Raw genomic sequence first — 18,185 nt, forward strand, 5'->3', positions numbered from 1 at the left:
CAGGCATTACGATAATTTAGACGAGATGATGTGAAAACATGTCTATGATTCTCTATGAGTTGTTAAAAGACAAAAATGCTCTTTTTTAATTTTTTTTTTTTTAGATATTCTTTAGTTGGTAAAAGCATTACTGAACCAGCTTTTGTATATTTCTCAGAGCTTAAATTAAAGTCAAATATTACACATTAATTTTTACATTTTAGCCACAGCGTCCCGGTTGGAACGTAAATCTGCATCATGCAGTGATTCCCCACGGCCGAGTTTGAAAAGCTCCATCGTAGCGAGTAAGATACTATTTGATCGATAAAGAACACCCATGCCCACCCATTCAGACAGCCAGCCCATTAGCTAATCCATGTATTTACTGATCAGTGAATCTGCCCGGCTAAGAAAAAACAGAACTCTACACGTCAAACCGGAAAGGGAGGTGTCGGACACAACTAACATGGCGCCCTCGTTGGAAAGGTGTGCGGGGGAGATGAAACGATAAACAAACTCGTCCAGGAACAAGAGGTATACCATCTAGTTGTTTATTATCGTGATGTGAAAGAAATACTTAACCTCCGAAGATGCATAAACACAGATTTCACACTGAGGAGGGGATTTAATGTGGAAAAGACTGGGACAATTTTCTACCCTTTCACAGACATCGTCGCAACTATTGCTATAAATGTGCTGGCAGGTAGCTAGCTATTTTGTTTGTAAACACTCCTTGTGTTGAGTTCCTCTCAATGGAGTTCGGACATACTGTGAACGCATGATAATTTGCGTTTTGCAATGTGTTTCTTTTTTGTACAGCGGTTGGTTTTCTAGCCAGGACCACAGAGACAATTGACTGCAAAGCCGCTGTCGAGCAAGCCTCAAAAACATAGTAGAAGGTGGTTTCTGTTCTATCTTGCAGTGCGAAACCGCCAGTGCTGTTTGGGGACTAGTCTATCCTTTTAATAATGCACGCATAAACTATGGTGGCGAACTGATTATTTGTGACCAGAAGTGTGTATAACTGCACCAAAGGTGCATACACGTGCATTAAATGACGTCGAGAACGCTTCCATTATCCGAAAGTTGGTGCGGTCTGAAGTGGGCGGTACTGAGCTGGATGTTTTCAGAGGCACAATATCAAGCGTGTTCTAGCGTGAAGTCCAGCAGGTTAGCGCCTGGCGAAAATGACTTAAGAAAGGTTGTGTTGCTTGTAGGTTTTAGTTTGTAACGAGAAAAACAAAAATAGTTTGCAGGGCTGGGCATTTCTACAGTTTAGCTCAGGTCTGGATTTAGCTTGAGGTGAAAGTCTCCAGTGAGCACGCCCTGTTGATTACAGTGAGGCCACTCCTCCCAGCCGTAGATCTGCCATTGACGTCTTTACATTGAAAACGGGTCTGAATGACCTATACTGGACCCCATCGTGGTGGCGCTAGTGAGTACCGTCTCTCAGCACGACCAGGAAACAAACGTCAAAAAAGAAGCCCGGTTTTGGCCGTTTGCTCCCAACACCGGACAAGCCGAGATTAGTATTTTTGAAGCGTAAATATTTTTACGCTCACAAACCTGTTGCTGTTGGAACTGTTCACACAAACCTCACCCCTTGTTGGCTGTTTGGAGCAGAGAGGCTCGGCACGGCAGATGTTGAAGTGCGTTTAGTCTCGCTTGCGCCACCGTGTAACGGGACCCAGCCATGGGCTTAGCGCTACAGTGCCATTTGTTAGGTCAGATGAGCAGTATTTCCTTTCAGAGTTTGTCAGTGGGCAGTCTGTCATCCCGGGGGGTGCGGTGGGGGTGGGAGAGGAATGCCCGGCACGACCCGTCTCCGGCCCACACTTCCCGAAATAACCAGCACCACCGTTACTGGGGAGGGGGAGAACATTGGGACGTTAGCCTAGCCTTTCTCTCTCTTTATTGCTCAGTTTTCTGAGTCTAATGCTCTTAAAAGATAGTGTCGGTCTACTCATGTTGCAGTGTGAACAGAACCGTAATCATGGACGTGTGGCATATGAGGTGACTTTGAGCGCGCTTGGACTGGTATTTACACCCTGAGAAGAGGGGTACGTCTAATGAGCCCCCATGTCTATACCCCTGGGGTCATTGACTGCCATTGACCTTGATATTCTCAGGAGGAGATATCAGAGATAGCCCGTTAGCGGAAATGCTATTTACCTCTGGTGATGGCTTACATACATGCAGCACAGGTTTATTTATTTTTTTCATCTTTATTCTTGGTACTGTGAATGCTGAGGCATGCTTTTTTCTTTTTTAAACAGTCACTTGTGACTTTTGGTGTAGGGTGTCTTCTAGTAAAGGTCTGCAAGGTGTTTGACTTGTCCAGACATAACACTTTGCTTTGCACAGCAAGCAGGAACTAACTTGGTGTCCAATGTGTGTCCCTGGTGTCTCACCTTGTCGGGATTGGTTGGAGGTTTGGGGGTGGGGGTGGCTCTGGCATTGGCTGATGGGAACTCAAACCTCTGGCGGGCGCATGTAGGTTAAACTTGGTCTCACCTCTTCAGTGGAACACACTAGCTCATCTTACCCTGGCTCAACCCTGGTAGATACTAATATAAAAACTGGCAGAAAGCTAACATGCCGGTGCACAAATAGTATGAAATATGATATCAAATGTACATTAAACCCAATTCCCTTTTCCAGGAAATCTGTACAAAGCAATCTATCTGCCTGTGTGTATTCATATAAAATACATTTTCAAGTGCTCATGGAGTTGACTTTAATGGGACATTAGAGTCCTGAACCTACTCTACATGTAGTGAACACACGTTTTTTTGAAGCAAATCACCGTTTAGTGTCTTCGCGCACATCTGAATCAGGGGTGCCCGACCGGGCCATGGAGGGCCGAGAGCATGCTGGTTTTCATTCCAACCAATCACAACCCCAGCTGATTTGACTAAGTTACACACCTTCAACCAGAGCGGAGGGAACTAATCTGTGAAATCAGCTGGTGTAACGATCGGTTTGAATGAAAACCTGCATATTCTCCATTACACATGATTGGGCACCCCTGGCCTAAGTAGGACAAGAACTTGTATTGGCATTTCATCATTCCTTAGTGTATTTGATTTACGTCATTTTCGGGCTTTTTTTTTTTCCCCCCTCCCCACATACCAGCTGTCTTTCGATGGTCATAAAAGGAGAAAGTTTGTGTGTGTTCAGAGCCAGGCTTTTGTTCCTCTGGCTTATTGGGTTTAGATTTCCCGGGAGACCACTTTAGCCAGCAGGGCGGGGACCTCCAGGGACGGACCCCATGCGCTGGGGAACTGTGGACCCAGAATGCAATGCGTGTGTGAGGCATTTTCTCTGTGGCTGCTCCGCCTTGTACTGTGTCCAGGCACGAAAGGATACAGTACAGAGAGGGAGAGGCAGGCTAAGTTTGAAGCAAAAGCAGCAGCCTTTATCACAAAACAGGGTTACAGGGTTAGCTGGACAACTGCGGGTAAAACCGAGCTCTTTTTAGTTCAGTCCATGTTCCAGATCCGGGGTTTTTCCTCAGTGCAGTTATGGAGCTAACTCAATAATCCTGCTTTGTGATACTAGCCCCAGGACTTGGAACAATGGTCACAGACCTGCCGTGATTGTCGATTTTTCTGTTAATATAGACGGATGTCATGTCCAACGAGGAGTTGCCCACCCCCTTTGTGCACCATAGCAACTGTGTTAACCTAATATTCTGTTGGCAGTTGGAATTCAATATTATGAATTATAGGCCCATGTAAGTTTGTTATTCTGAATAATGCGTTTGGAATAAATTGATTTTCTGAATGCAGACTTTTGGTAAAGAGGTAGGATGTTATAAGAGACGAGGCGTTTTAATAAAGACCAGCAGGTCTTTGTCCAGTATGAACAACCCAATATATACACATGCACATAACAAAATAGGTAACTGGAGAGCTAGGATGTTCCCTTGATGTTATCTTTTGTGAACTGAATGGGATCGTGCCTTTTGTTTACATGTAAATATAATATTCAGGGTTGAATGTGCGTGCACGCAGTTTCTCACTCCTGCCCGTCTGTTTTTCCCCCGCAGTGATGGCTTAACGGCCGTTTTACCTGGTCCAACATGGCGAAGGAGCGGAAGTGTATTCTCTGTCACATCGTCTATAGCTCAAAGCAGGTAGGAAAGCGTTGTCGTGGCGATCGGACTTGCGGAGGGCAACGCTGTTTTTGTCTCGCCAGCTCTCACACCTGCCCTGCAGTTGTTGGTCATATGAGCGAACGCAGGATGTCTTTGAAACTCAACCCTCCTGGTACCCCCCCACCCCCCCTCTTCTCTCATTCCTGCAGGAGATGGATGAGCACATGAGGAGCATGCTGCACCATCGAGAGCTGGAGAATATTAAAGGGCGGTGAGTGCCCCCCTACACGTCCCATATGCCCAGCCGGACTAAAACACTCTGTCTGAGCCCTGTGAGCACAGCCGGACTAAAACACTCTGTGTCTGAGTCCTGTACACACAGCCGGACTAAAACACTCTGTGTCTGAGCCCTGTATACACAACCAGACTAAAACACTGTGTCTGAGCCCTGTATACACAACCGGACTAAAACACTGTCTGAGCCCTGTAAGCACAGCCATACTAAAACACACTGTTTCTGAGCCCTGTACACACAGCCGGACCAAAACACTCTGTGTCTGAGCCCTGTACACACAACCGGACTAAAACACTCTGTTTCTGAGCCCTGTATACACAACCGGACTAAAACACTGTCTGAGCCCTGTAAGCACAGCCATACTAAAACACACTGTTTCTGAGCCCTGTACACACAGCCGGACCAAAACACTCTGTGTCTGAGCCCTGTACACACAACCGGACTAAAACACTCTGTTTCTGAGCCCTGTATACACAACCGGACTAAAACACTCTGTGTCTGAGCCCTGTACCCACAACCGGACTAAAAGACTCTGTTTCTGAGCCCTGTAAGCACAGCCGGACTAAAACACTCTGTGTCTTGTATACACAACCGGACTAAAACACTATGCCGGCCCAAGGTAAATTAGAGGTTGAATGGATGTAACAGAAATGTAGTAAAGGACTGATAACAGCAAATAATCAGTTGAGTTGAGCAGATTACCGTTGAGGTATTAAACTATCGGACAAAGTAGAAAGTCCAAATGAAGGGGATGTATACGTACTGCGCAGTTCGGAGGGGCTGGGTGATGCATCTGTAGCTCCAGGTTACGTCAGACTTCACTGAACTTACGCAGCTTGGGCCGTTTACTGAGCCCATAATGCCTAACTCAACCCCAAACAAATGCAGCTCAATACAACCAGATAAAGGCGATCAGAAGCTGTTGTCCTCGTTTAAGCTTTTCTGATGAGAGTTAGGTAGCTAGGGAGATATGACCTCTATGAGCTGTTAATGGTGCTGCTGAGGGTGGCAAATAATGTTTAAACGGTGTTAAACATCAACAAGAAAAAAGTAGTGTGTAGTAGGTCTCTGTAATAAAGCCCTGACAGAAGTTTATAGGAAAGCAATGATTAGATGCGTTTGAACTGTACACTCGGGACTCAGGAGAGCGTTTATTCTGTGTAAATCAGGAGACTGTCTAAAATAGATAAACTAACCTAATCACCTTCACCTCCATTCATTTCCTTGCCCTTAATCACAGGTTCACAAGGTTTATACTCTTGGAGTCGTGTTCTTTCTTGCCCGTACACGCTAACTGTACATGCGTGTGAAAGCTAATACGTGTTTGTGGCTGTGAAACTCGCATATGTGAGCCGGTATCGGTTTGCACACTCGGACAGCAGGGCTTTGTCCCTTTAGGACTTGGGGTATGAAGCACGTGTTTCGAGGGGGGACACATGAGTACTGCCCCCCCACCCTGCCCCCCACACATTCATGGGGCAGCTGCCCCTGCCTGGGGCTTAAATTTAGGCCGTTCTCTGGTGCAAGAAGCATGGGAGAGTTCAACCCAACCAATGGAACTCCGGGCATCTGGCTCTTTTTGCCTGTGTGGATCAGTGATGGTTCTTGTGTAGCGGTAAACATGTCAGAATCTAATGTAGATTGACGTTATGACGTGACTATGTTGTGGGTTGCGCTCTGTTTTTAGGCCTGCTCTTGTGTCCAAACTCAAACCCCTAGTTAGTTTGAATGTTTTTTTTAAGCGCTATAATGAGGACTTCTAATGCATAAGGACCTGGGCTTGTAGCCTAAATATTGCACCTTCGATTTCCGGGTAGGACACTGCAGTTAGCTGTACCCTTGAGCAAGGTGCTTTGGTGTATTCAGCTGTGTAAAAATATGCTCTGTAAAAATGCTAAATGCTGTGCAAGTCGCTCTGGATAAGAGCAAAAGCTAAATCCCAGTAATGTTACAGCGCCAAGCACACAGGCACAATAAGAATTCATAAACCCCCAAATGCAAATCAGAGTGCTTATCTCCCCGGAGTGTAGTTAAATATAGCCTTGCGGTTGAATTTTTTTAATGAAACGGTAAGAAGGTCCATAGAGATGGCAGGGAAAGTAAAAATGGGTCAGGCAGTTGAACTGACACAGTTTCTGCAGCGGTACTGCATAGCGCTGGAGTCCTGCGGTATCAGACGCCTGGAATGGCATTTTTAGGGAGGGGGGGGGGGGGGTGCTGCGGAGGGGGGCGGGGGTGGGTCCTCTGGTTACAGCTGCCTCCGGATTGGTCAGCGGGCAGTTTGGGGGAGGAGGGGGGGATAGGGGGAATGGGGGGGGGGGGGGGGGGGCTCACTGCCGCAGATGAAATGCAGACTCTGTCTCCGTCTCTGCCCCAGAGCTGCTGTGTCCATCATGAGCGCGCGCTAGGCTAGGGCCCCTCCAGAGAGAGGGAGAGCCCGTCCACACTGTGTCCCAGGGTGTGCTACAGGGGGGGGGTGTCTGCGCGCCCCGTCGAAAATGCCGTCCGTGTCGCGCCTCCCGCTCCGCTGACCGTCTGACATCAATGTGAAGCTCGAAAAAGGCGACAGTTCAGGAAGATTCAAACCGCAACGGTTTAATATTTTTTTTTTCTTTGTTTTCGAGAACGAAATAGCAAGAAGTAATTCGCCTCCTGATCTGTTGAGAAACATCTTTTCATAGCCTTTAAAAAAAAAAATAATAATAATAATTTATTTTGAGGTGTTAGAAGAGTCATCCCTCTCTTCACCTCTGAGTTGAATTTTTGAGTCTTCGAAACCGTTAAAGAGGGTCCAGATCCGGGTCTGTGCGTTGAGGAACCCCGGACCCGACCTGGACTAGACCTGCGAATACATAGACGAGGGCGGCCGCAGACGCAGCCGCAGACGCAGCCATGCCGGTGGGCAGCGTGGATGCTGAGCCCCCGCTGTCGCCCTGCGTTCCCAGGGACTGCGACCACGAGTGCCGGGTGTGCCGGGTGTCGGTGGTGGGCCTCACCGCGTACGCCGGCCACATCTCCAGCCCCCTGCACAAGCAGCGCACCGAGGAGCAGGAGCGCCAGAGTGGCGCCGAGGGCCCGGACGAGGAGTACTTCGACAAGGAGCTGGTGCAGCTCATCGAGAAGCGCAAGGAGCAGATCCGGTGAGGGACCCCCCCCCGATTCAACTGTTTCTGTCTCTCTCTCTCTCTCTCTCTCTCTCTCTCTCTCTCTGTTGCACTCTTTTACTGTTTCTGTCTCACTCTCTCTGTCGCGCCTTGTCGTTCTCTCTCTCTTTCTGCTTTCTGTCTCTCTGTCTCTGTGGCACTCTATCACTGTTTCTGTCACTCTGTCACTCTCTGTCTCTCTCTGTCTCTCTGTCGCACCTCTCTTTTTATTTCTATTTCTCTTGTGTTCCCTCTCTCTAGGCTCTGTCTGTCCGTCTCTGCTCACTGGTCTAGCTGCATTGCCTGTGTACTTGTTTACCTTCTTCAGTACTGCAGTTAACCCTGTCTTTCGGTTTCTCTTGCTTACTCTGTAATTAAGGGTAAAATGTTACTGTTGTACACAGTTCATTGTCAAAATTACCACTTGGTAGCTTTTAGATGTTTTTAGTGTACTACCATAGTATCACTACATTTGTTTTGTGTGTGTTCGAAAATCTGTATGGCTGTGTGTATTTATAACACATTGTCTGTTTTGTTTGGCCAGCCGTTTATTGAAATTACCGCACAACTAGATACTGTGAACACAATATCCAGTTACTTGTCTGATTCACATAACATGATTCCTAGCTGACTTGTGCTTACATGACGTGTAAAGTTTCAAACTGCTATTGATTAAATTACGCCTTGCTTTCTCTTCACCTCCTTGGACCCGTAAGACGACCTGATAGCCCCATAAAATGTATCCGTAAACGTTTTCTTTTGTCCCTTATCGTTGGCCGTCCGATCCCCCTCCAATCAAATTCCATGTGGCTGGAGCTCACTTCTAATTAAAACGTCGACGCAAACGAGTCCGTCTTGGCTCGAGTCGTATATCAGGGACGCGGCCCAAAAACAGCCATGAGCGCACGTCCTCGCCCTCCGACTCTCGCGCTCTTGCTCTCCCACACACCGGCGCAGACACATTCCCTGGCATTGGCTTTCATCTGGAAGGAGTCACACGGTGCGTCTGATCCGCCGGCTGAATACTCCACCGTCTGCAGGGCCGGCGAGCTTCTTATTTGGACAAAAGATCATCGAGCGTTTTTAGCAACGCGGAGCTAGCCGTTTGCAGCGCCTTTGTTAGACCCCCTAAGGAGCCAAATATAGTGCGAGAAGTGCAAGCAGGAAAGAGTATAAGCAAGGTCTGTTGGAATTATTTTACAGCAGGGGTAGATAATCCGGTTGGTGGGATACAGACATTTTGACTCGCGCTTTTCTAGCCTTTGTGTGCAATACAGTCAGTGTATTTATGTCCCTCAATCACCCTGAACCTTGGGGTCACCAAAGATGAGAAAGTCAGCCCCCACCACCCCAGACAGCAAGTGTGTTCAGGCTCAGAAGGACTGCAAACCTGACAATGCCCGATACAGACGGATCAGCTATGCGCTTAAAGATGCTTACATGCGTTGTATTTACTTTTAAACATTTGGCGGGCGCTCTTATCCAGAGTGGCTAATAAAACTGCACAAGCAGGTTTAGTTAACAACCCTGCCGTGTCATAACTGATAGTGGCAGTTAATGCACAGCGTAAAATGAAGGTGCAGGGGGGGATAGTGAGTGTGTAGCGCTCTGTATCGCAAATTGCGTTGACGGTGTAGTTTATAGGTAGGCATAACTCGTGATAAACGTTCAAAAGTTCATCGTATTGCAGTCCACGGGGCAGTGCCGTCTCTCCGTTTTCAGACGGGCAGCTGAAATTGGGATCGTGTTTAAATCCCTGTGAGGGTAGTGTTCCACCCCTCCTTTGCCACCTCTAGTAATAAAGAATGAGCAGGGGGAATTTACACTGCTGTGTGTGTGAGGGGGCGGGGGTGGGGGGCGGTGGGGAGTGTTTGTCAGGGGAAGGAAGGAGCCGGCTTGCAGCTGCTGTGACGGCGCATGACAGACCGCTGAGGTCATTTGCTCGGCCGGACAGATTGGCCATGCACACATTTGCCCATCGTGTCCGTGTTGTCGCCGGGCGTAAGCTCAACGGCTTTTGGACTTTGACCCCGAAATTCTCTCTGTTCCGGCGTGGAAAGCACAAACAATGAAACGCTGTTTTACCCCTTTGAAAGGAGTAATAATCCCCATCATCTTTATAGCTACAAATATGAATTTACAGGAGCCTCCTTCCGAATGTTCTAGAGATTTCTGTAAAATCCATGAATAATTTGTAGTACTGATACTTTTAAATTTTCCCAAATAGAGTTAGAGTAAAATAGAGTAATTAATATAGCGCTTTTATCAAAAGCGCTGGACAATTGATGCTTCCCATTCAACCCATTCTTACACACACACTCACACACTAACGGTGATTGGCTGCCATGCAAGGCACCAACCAGCCCATCAGGAGCATTTAGGGATTAGGTGTCTTGCTCAAGGACACTTCAACACACCCAGGGCGGGATCGAGCTGGCAACCCTCTAACTGCCAGACAACTACTCTTCGCGCCTGAGCGAATGTTCCCCCGTATGAAAGAAATAGATTTGAAATGCTAAGTAAGTGATTAATATGTATATTCAAGTTATCACAGGCCTGAAATTGCTAACCTTGCCTAGCGACATCACACACAAACCACAAATAACAAATCTTAGGAATAGCTGGTTCACAGGTTAGGTTGGGTTGCGGCAGAACTGACAGTCATTCGGCGTGAGGGTAACATCAGCGCCCCGTTGCATCAGTGCTCTGTCCCCTGATAGAGTAGCTCCGGGGTGGGTAATTCCGGTCCTGAAGGGCACTGGTTTTTGTTTCAACCAATTACTCAGGCTAAATTAGCAAACTGGCTGTATACAGCAACTCTGGTTCACTCGCAGATTAGATCACAGTGAAGCATTTCATATAGTGCACAAAAATTCAGCTGTCATTTGTGCGCTTATCGAGAAATGTCGTTAGAATGTGAGTTCGCGTTAAGGTAAGAGCTAAATAAGCAAGTAAGGCCAGAAAGTTGAAACTGATCTGGCCACTCTGTTGGTTGTAGAGCACAGGAAGTGATGTCGTTGTGATGTGTTCACCCCCCCAGGAAAGAGGAAGAGGCGGCAGCCAAGCAAGCCCAGGAGGAGGAGCGGAGGAAGCTGCAGCAGCTCAACGCAGAGAGGCAGTGGCTCCAGCAGGGGGCGCCATGGGGCTGGGGCCCCCCAGGTTTTCCCTCACCGCCCAGGGGCCCGGCCAACTGGCGGGGCGCGGGTCCCAAGTGGAACTCCGCAAGAGGGCACCACGGAGGGCCGTGGCACCCGAGTGGCGGGCCGAGAACCTGGAACCAAGACACCCAGGACCAGGGTGCACCCTGGCACCCCGAGGTCCCCGCCAACCTGCAGAAGTGGGGCAGAGGGGCGTGGGGGGGCAAGAGCAAGGGGGGGTACCAGGGCTTCCCCCCCGCAAAGAGAGGCCAGCCCCGGGGACCGAGCGGCGCGGCCCTGTATAACGCGAGCGGGTTCTACTGGGACCCGAGGGCAGCGTCCTTCCTGGAGGGAATGCAGTCCGATCTGGGCATGGACTTCACCAGCGACCAGCTCCCCCAGTCCGGCGCCATCCATTTCAGCGGGGGGGCCCCGGGGTGGGAGGGGGGTCCCCCGGCCCGCGGGGGGGTCCCGGGGTGGGAGGGGGGGCCCCCGGCCCGCAGGGGGGGGCAGCAGGGCAGGGACACGCCCAACGGAGGAGACCACGGTAAAGCCGGCGGCCCCAAGGACCGCCTGTACCGCTGGTCCCCGTACCCCCTGGCCAAACTCGGGGACGCACCGCCGGAGCAGAGCGAGGACGGCAGGGGCCCCCCGAGCTACGGGACGGTCCTGCCCGCGGGGGTGAAAGACCTGACGTTCAAGTTTGACTTGCTGGGCTCCATGCAGACCCGGGACCCCCCCGGGAGGGGCAACGGCCCCCAGCCGAAACAGGGCCCGGGGAAGAAGCAGCGTCATCAGAAGTCTGGCCGCGGCGGAGCCGGTTGCCGTGACAGCAAACGGGACGAACCGAGCCGGGCCGCCCCGAAACCGGCCAGGCCCACGGAGCAGCCCCCGGAGAGGGCCTCTTCCACCTCCAGATCCGTCCTGTTCAGGCCGCCCCCCAGGTGGGACTGCGAAATCCCCGCCCCCTCTAAGCTCTTTCGCCGACCGAGTCTGGATGTGCCGGTGCCGTTGGGTCGGAGGGGCTCTGCCGAAACGTCTGTGGTGGGTCCCGTGAGGAGGGAGGAGGAGGAGGAAGGGCAGGAGGCGGAGAGCTCGGAGGGCAGGGTGGGGCGGGACTGGGAGGGGAGGCGCAGGAGTAGCAGGCCGGTGAACCAACCCTCGTTCCAAAACCCTGGCGGTCCGAGGCGGAGCTCCTACCCTCAGGAAGAGTCGAAAAAGTCCGGCAGCCCGCTCCCTACACCCCAAGCCCTGTCCCTGCAGTCAGTGCAGGTCAGCACCTCCACCTGCGACACACCCGAAAGGGCGGAGTCGTCCCCCCGGGCGGAGGAGGAGGAGGTCCAGGGGGAGGGGAAGAGCGATAAGGAGCCGTCCACTCAAGCGACGGACGAGGGTCTGGGCTCCGACAGCGACCCGTCCCGCCCTGGACCGGCCCACCCGGCGGGGGTGCCCGTCCTCAACAAGCTGGGGCTCCCCGCCTCCCTGAAACGGGACCTGACCCGCCACATGGGCCCCAAGGGCAAGGTGGGCGGCCAGGAGCCCAACCTCAACATCGCCCGCCGCATCCGAAACCTGAGCGGGACGCGGAAGGGCGAGGCGGAGAAGGACTCGGGGCTCAAGCCCACTCTGCGGCAGCTAATCAGCTCCACCGGGTCCCGCCGAAACGTCAACTGGGACCAGGTGTACCAGGAGGTCACCCGCAAGAAGCAGGAGCAGGAGAAGGGCATGCCCAGGTGAGGCGGGCTGCAGTCGGGGGGGGGAAGGAAAGCTAAATCCATCCATATTAATATCAAAATGATGCCAGCTTACAACTTAGTTTCTCAAATATGCTTTATAGAAGCTAGACAAACTATATCCCTGTTGCCTACTGGTATTGTATTTACACTAGGGAACATGGGGATTAGTGCCTCCTGCTGGTCGGGAGAGGGAACTAATGCATGACAAAAAGGAGTTGTGAGTTACACGTCTGTGTGATTGTCTTTGGCTCCGCAGGTTTGGGATTGAGATGGTGACGTCCGTGCCCTTTGACCCGGAAGGGCTTGAGGAGGGGGACGAGGATCTGTCGGAGGGGTACCAATGGGACGCCATCTGTGAGCCTCTCGCTGCCATCCCGGGGGCGGGGCCACGCAAGCGCAGCCTATCGGAGAGCAGTGTGGTGGGTGATCGCGCCCCCAACACACTGTGCCTGTTCGGGGGTGCCACCCCCCCTAGGGACCGTCCCGAGGGGCCCCCCAGGCTGGTATCCGAGCCCCAGGGAGGAGCCTCGCTTGGCCCGGGGACGGGCGTTGCCAAAGCGGAGAAGGAGGCGGAGCTGGGGGGAGTCGAAAACTTGGAGGGGGACAGCAGCTGCACCTCGGAGGCCGAGCAGAACGACGCTCAGGGCCTGGGGAAGAAACGCAGAGCGGCGGGGGTGAGTGTTACAGACACGGCACCCTCTGACGCTAACGCTAACCCTATCCCTATTGCCCACTGCACTGTACCTTAGCCTCTAATGGTAATGCTAATGATATGGAGACCCTAACGCTAACCCTATCCCTATTGCCCACTGCACTGTACCTTAGCCTCTAATGCTAATGCATACAATATGGAGATCCTAAAGCTATCCATATAGCACACTGCACTGCAACTCAGCTCCTAAAGCTAATGATACGGGCACAGCATCATACCGTACCTTCGTAGAGCCTCTGCCAAATGACAAAAATGTAAATGTAAAATGTTCTAACGCTACTCCTAACCCTTCAGCACACTGCAGTGTGTCCTAGCTTCTAATGCTAACCCTACTGCAGACAGCATTGTAATGTAGCTTCTGATCCTAACCCTTCAGCACCCTGCAGCGCTTCTTAGCTTCTGATGCTATCACTAACTTTACAGCACACAGCACTGTACTGTAGCGTCTACCCAAGCAATTAATCTGCATGCGTTTTGATTGGATAGATCGATGAATAGACAGCCCTATGGACTCCTGTAATATTTATGTTTTTCCCCCAGGAAATTCCGTCTCCAGAAATTCCCAGCTTGGAACGGAAGAATAAAAGGATGAAAATCAAATGTAAAAAAGGTAAGTTTATGTCGTCCCCTGGAGATATTTGTATATAGATTTAGTAGGAAAATGCTAAACGCTATCAGTATATGTAGCCAGGCAGGCAGTGTGTCTGTGGTGTCAGTATATGTACTGTCTGTCTGTGCTGTCAGTATATGACAGGTGTGTCAGTAAATGTAGTGTGTCTGTGGTGTCAGTATATGTAGTGTGTGCCTGTGGTATCAGTATATATACAGTCTCTGGTGTCAGTATATGTACAGTGTGTCAGTATATATAGTGTGTCTGTGGTGTCAGTATATGTACAGTGTCTGTGGTGTCAGTATATGTACAGTGTCTGTGGTGTCAGTATATGTAGTTTGTGTCTGTGGTGTCAGTATATGTACAGTGTCTGTGGTGTCAGTATGTGTACAGTGTGTCTGTGGTGTCAGTATATGTAGTGTGTGTCTGTGGTGTCAGTATATGTAGTGTGTGTCTGTGGTGTCAGTATATGTACAGTGTGTCTGTGGTGTCAGTATATGTAGTGTGTGTCTGTGGTGTCAATATATGTACAGTGTCTGTGGTGTCAGTATATGTAGTGTGTGTCTGTGGTGTCAGTATATGTAGTGTGTGTCTGTGGTGTCAGTATATGTACAGTGTCTGTGGTGTCAGTATATGTAGTGTGTGTCTGTGGTGTCAGTATATGTACAGTGTGTCTGTGGTGTCAGTATATGTAGTGTGTGTCTGTGTTGTCAGTATATGTAGTGTGTGTCTGTGGTGTAACCCCTGCCCCTCCCTGCTGCAGAGCGCTCTCAGGTGGACCAGTTGCTGGAGGTGTCTCTGCGGGAGGAGGAGCTGAGCAGCTCCCTGCAGGCCGTGGACAGCAGCCTGATCCAGGCCCGGGCCGCCCTGCAGGCCGCCTACATGGAGGTGCAGCGGCTGCTGGTGGTCAAGCAGCAGGTAACGCCCCGCTAGCACGACGACGTCCCCGTCTGGAGCCGCGGTCTCAGTACTGACAGTCTGGGGCTCGGCAAGCTCGTCCTCTCTGTTCCGCGTCTGCGCGTAAACCAGACCTGTTCAGGATTCAAGTGCTTTTCTGTGCTCGATTGATCTTGCCTGGTGCAGTTGAGCCAACCAAGAGGACCCAGAAGGTTGCAGTTTGCACTTTTTGAGAGTGTTCCATTGGCTCCCTATTCCAGACAAGCTCTGTAAAAAGGATAGAAAGTTATTTTAATCCAAAACAAGTATGTATTTGACCATGGTCTTGTGTAAACATCTGTATCAAAGGCTTTTGCTTAGCTGCTGATTTGTATTCCCTTGTGAGTGTAAGCACTAAATCCAGAGTGGCAGAACTGGCTGCCGATTGGTGTGATTCAAAAAAAACAAAAAACTTTTTTTCTCAGGTTACTATGGAGATGAGCACGCTGAGGTCCAAGCGCATTGAGATCCTGCAGGGAATGCAAGGTGAGAATCCCCTGGAGACTGGGCTGACTCGACCGTGTTCGACTGGCACTGAAATCTTACGGCAGTAATTAATTCCTATTGGATTCCCTTTTGAAGCGATGCAGGATGTCAGGTGATTAGAGATAACAATGTGCCGGATAGATAATTGTGGGACAGCCGAGTTACTGCCCTGTGTCCCTGTCGAGAGAGAGAGAGAGAGAGAGAGAGAGTGAGAGAGTGAGAGAGTGAGAGAGTGAGAGAGTGAGAGAGTGAGAGAGTGAGTGAGTGAGTGAGTGAGTGAGTGAGAAAAGGGTCCGAGGGCTGAAAGAACAGCAGTGATTGGTGGAAATAACAGCAGGCTCCTCCCCCTTGTGTTTTGTGTGCAGATGGGTACAGTGGTGCTGCACCCCTGGGAGAGATGATCAGCGCTGAGACTCCTGCAGCCATCCTCTCCACCCCCCCCTCCTCCTCCACTCTGCTGGGCCCCTTCTCCCCTCTCCCAAACGCCCCTGTGTATCCCCCCGTGCAGCCCCCCCCGTCCCTGCTGCCCCCCCCGTCCCTGCTGCCCCCGGTCCTGCAGCAGGCTGCCCCGCCTGCCTCTCTGTCCCCCTCCCATCCCATCGCAACCCCCCCGCCCATCAAACAGGAGCCCACCTCCCCTGTGGAGAGCCCCCACAGCGCCCCCTATGGGTCAGCTCCGGAACCTCCTCTCACCTCTGCTCTCACAGGTATGAATTCACCCCCTCACTCACAGATACTGTGCTGTCCATAAGTATGTGGACAGTGGTAGATTTTTTTTTTTTTTTTTTTTTTTTTTCAGCAGATTGGATTTGAAATTAAACAATGCACATGAGGTTAAAGTGCAGACTGTCACCTTCAGTTTGTGGTATTCATCCGTACTGAGTGATCCACCTAGGAATTGCATCCCGTTTTTGTACACAGTAGTTCTCCCATTTTAGGGGACCAAAAGTAATTGGACAGTAATTGGCTTCCGAGCTGTTTCTGATCAGTGCATTCTGTGAGCGCTCACGTTCTCACTCACAGGTATGACTTCACTCCTCGTGGGTGTCCCTGTGTCTCAAGTTCTGTGTCCCCTCCTCTCCCCCAGACTCTGCCCAGCCCAAACCATCCATGTTCCAGTCGCTAAGTGTCGCCCGTCGCACGAGCATTAGCTCTCAGGACAGCGGGAGCGTCTCCATAGAGACCAGGCCGGCGCGTATGAGGGAGGCCTGCCCCCCCATCCTACAGGAGAGAGGTGTACTGGTGTCCGAACCCTGCTGTTTCACCGTCCCAGAGAGGCCCGTCTGCACCCCGCCCCGACGCCGGGACTCCCAAACCGGGGCCACCGACCGCTCCGAGGTCCTGACCGAAACCTCCTGCTCCACCGGCGGGACGTTACCCCCGCCCGCCGCCGAACCCGCCGCCCCGGCCCCGGCCTCGCCCCCCGCCCCGGCCGAGAAGGGCGGCAAGCGCGTGCGGAAGCTGAAGAAGAAGAGGGCGCTGAGGAAGGGCCTGGGGGCGGAGCAGCCCGCGAACAGCGACACCGAGCAGGACGGCGAGGCCGACGCCTCCTCCCGGCCCGTGCGCCGGATCAAGGCCAAGAAGAAGGCCAAGGGGGCGCAGGTCAGCACCTCCACCCCGGCCGCGGCGGGGCAGGAGCGGCCGCAGGAGGACCCCGGGGAGGGCCGGCCCCCCAGGCCCCGGGCGCAGGAGGAGGAGGAGGCCAGGGCCGAAAGCGACGACTCCTCCTCCCTGGAGATGGTGGAGCTCCCGCAGCCCGGCCCGGTCGCCGTGGTCTCCATCGACGACTCGTCCGACGAGGAGACCGCCCCGGCCGCCGTGGGAACGCCCGCGGAGACCCCCGCGACCCCCGACCCCGTGAAGCCGGCGACCCCGAACCTGGCCTGCGATGAGGTCAGCTCCACCAGCGAGATGGACAGCACCAGAACCAAGGCCTGCGCCAGGTCAGAACCCACGACTGCACACAGACCACAACATACTACACACATCATACACCATATATCATACCTCACATATACCTCACAGATCATACCTCACATATACCTCACATATACCTCACACATACTTCACATATACCTTACATATCATACCTCACCCATACCTCGCACACCATCCCTCACATATACCTTACATATCATCCACCATGTATCCTACACCAGACATCATACTCCACATATCATACTTTACATATCACAAACCTCACATGTCATAAATCGCATATCACATATCACGTACTTCACATATCATATATCAGGCATCATCGAATCACTGCCCTCGAGGGCCGAGGCCTGCTGGTTTTCCCCCCCATTCCCTTACCTGGGAGTCAGGTGTGAAGGCAGTCTGGCCAATCAGTAGCACCGATTGTTCCGTTAATTACCTGGCAGGAAAGATAACCTGGGCTGAATTTGGATTTGATGAGTGTCGATTAGAGATGGTGAAATGGTGCCAGGATTAGGGAAAGTGAAGATTGACGGAAATGGAGAATTGGTACACGCATACAAAATGGCTGCTTGTTCTGCTCACATCCCAGTGCCTGCTGGCATTTTCACTTGTAATCAGACTTCAGGCACAGCCAGGACTCAGGGGCTGTTAAACCCTCACACAGGGGCCCAAGCCTGAATGTGTGTCTTCTCTTCCTGCAGTCAAACCCAGCCGCCCCCCACCACTGTGAAAGAGCTCAAGGAGAACTCGGGTAAGTCTGCTCAGAAATACTAATGTATGCTGTTCGGCATGAGAACGTGAGAAAATGCCCATCTATACTAGTCTACCTCCTCATTCACCTTATTTACCCTTCAAACCAACAAGTCCTGTTCATTGTTTCCACTTCCTTCAGACATGTTTGCTCTATGTGTAATTTGTACAGTACTTGTACATAGGTGCAATCAATAGCTTTTTTTTTATGGACACTGTGGCCTATTCTAAGTCTTGATGGTTTGCCAGTATTCAAATAGATTAGCTTTGTAGTACGCATGGAAGTCGGATCATGTGTGCGTTAAAATTGAAAGCACAGGAGGGGTTACTGAGTTTTGTGTGTCTCTGTGTGTGTCTGTGT

At 51.4% G+C, this 18,185-nt stretch overlaps 1 protein-coding gene across 1 annotated transcript in view; it reads left to right on the forward strand.

Annotated features, from left to right (window-relative positions):
- The first annotated feature begins 424 nt into the window (after positions 1-424).
- Positions 425-18,185, forward strand: part of znf106a (zinc finger protein 106a) — a 26,171-nt gene continuing 8,410 nt past the window's right edge. Inside the window, exons 1-12 of the mRNA XM_061249493.1 lie at positions 425-513; positions 4,031-4,117; positions 4,288-4,349; positions 7,319-7,513; positions 10,557-12,386; positions 12,646-13,063; positions 13,642-13,711; positions 14,475-14,629; positions 15,073-15,133; positions 15,499-15,840; positions 16,221-17,076; positions 17,776-17,825. Of these exons, the coding sequence (XP_061105477.1) occupies positions 4,064-4,117; positions 4,288-4,349; positions 7,319-7,513; positions 10,557-12,386; positions 12,646-13,063; positions 13,642-13,711; positions 14,475-14,629; positions 15,073-15,133; positions 15,499-15,840; positions 16,221-17,076; positions 17,776-17,825 (4,093 nt within the window). The 5' untranslated portion in view covers positions 425-513; positions 4,031-4,063. The remainder of the gene's footprint in view (positions 514-4,030; positions 4,118-4,287; positions 4,350-7,318; positions 7,514-10,556; positions 12,387-12,645; positions 13,064-13,641; positions 13,712-14,474; positions 14,630-15,072; positions 15,134-15,498; positions 15,841-16,220; positions 17,077-17,775; positions 17,826-18,185) is intronic.

The sequence above is a fragment of the Conger conger genome, chromosome 1 (genome assembly GCF_963514075.1).
Source record: "Conger conger chromosome 1, fConCon1.1, whole genome shotgun sequence".
In the NCBI taxonomy this organism is placed as follows: domain Eukaryota; kingdom Metazoa; phylum Chordata; class Actinopteri; order Anguilliformes; family Congridae; genus Conger; species Conger conger.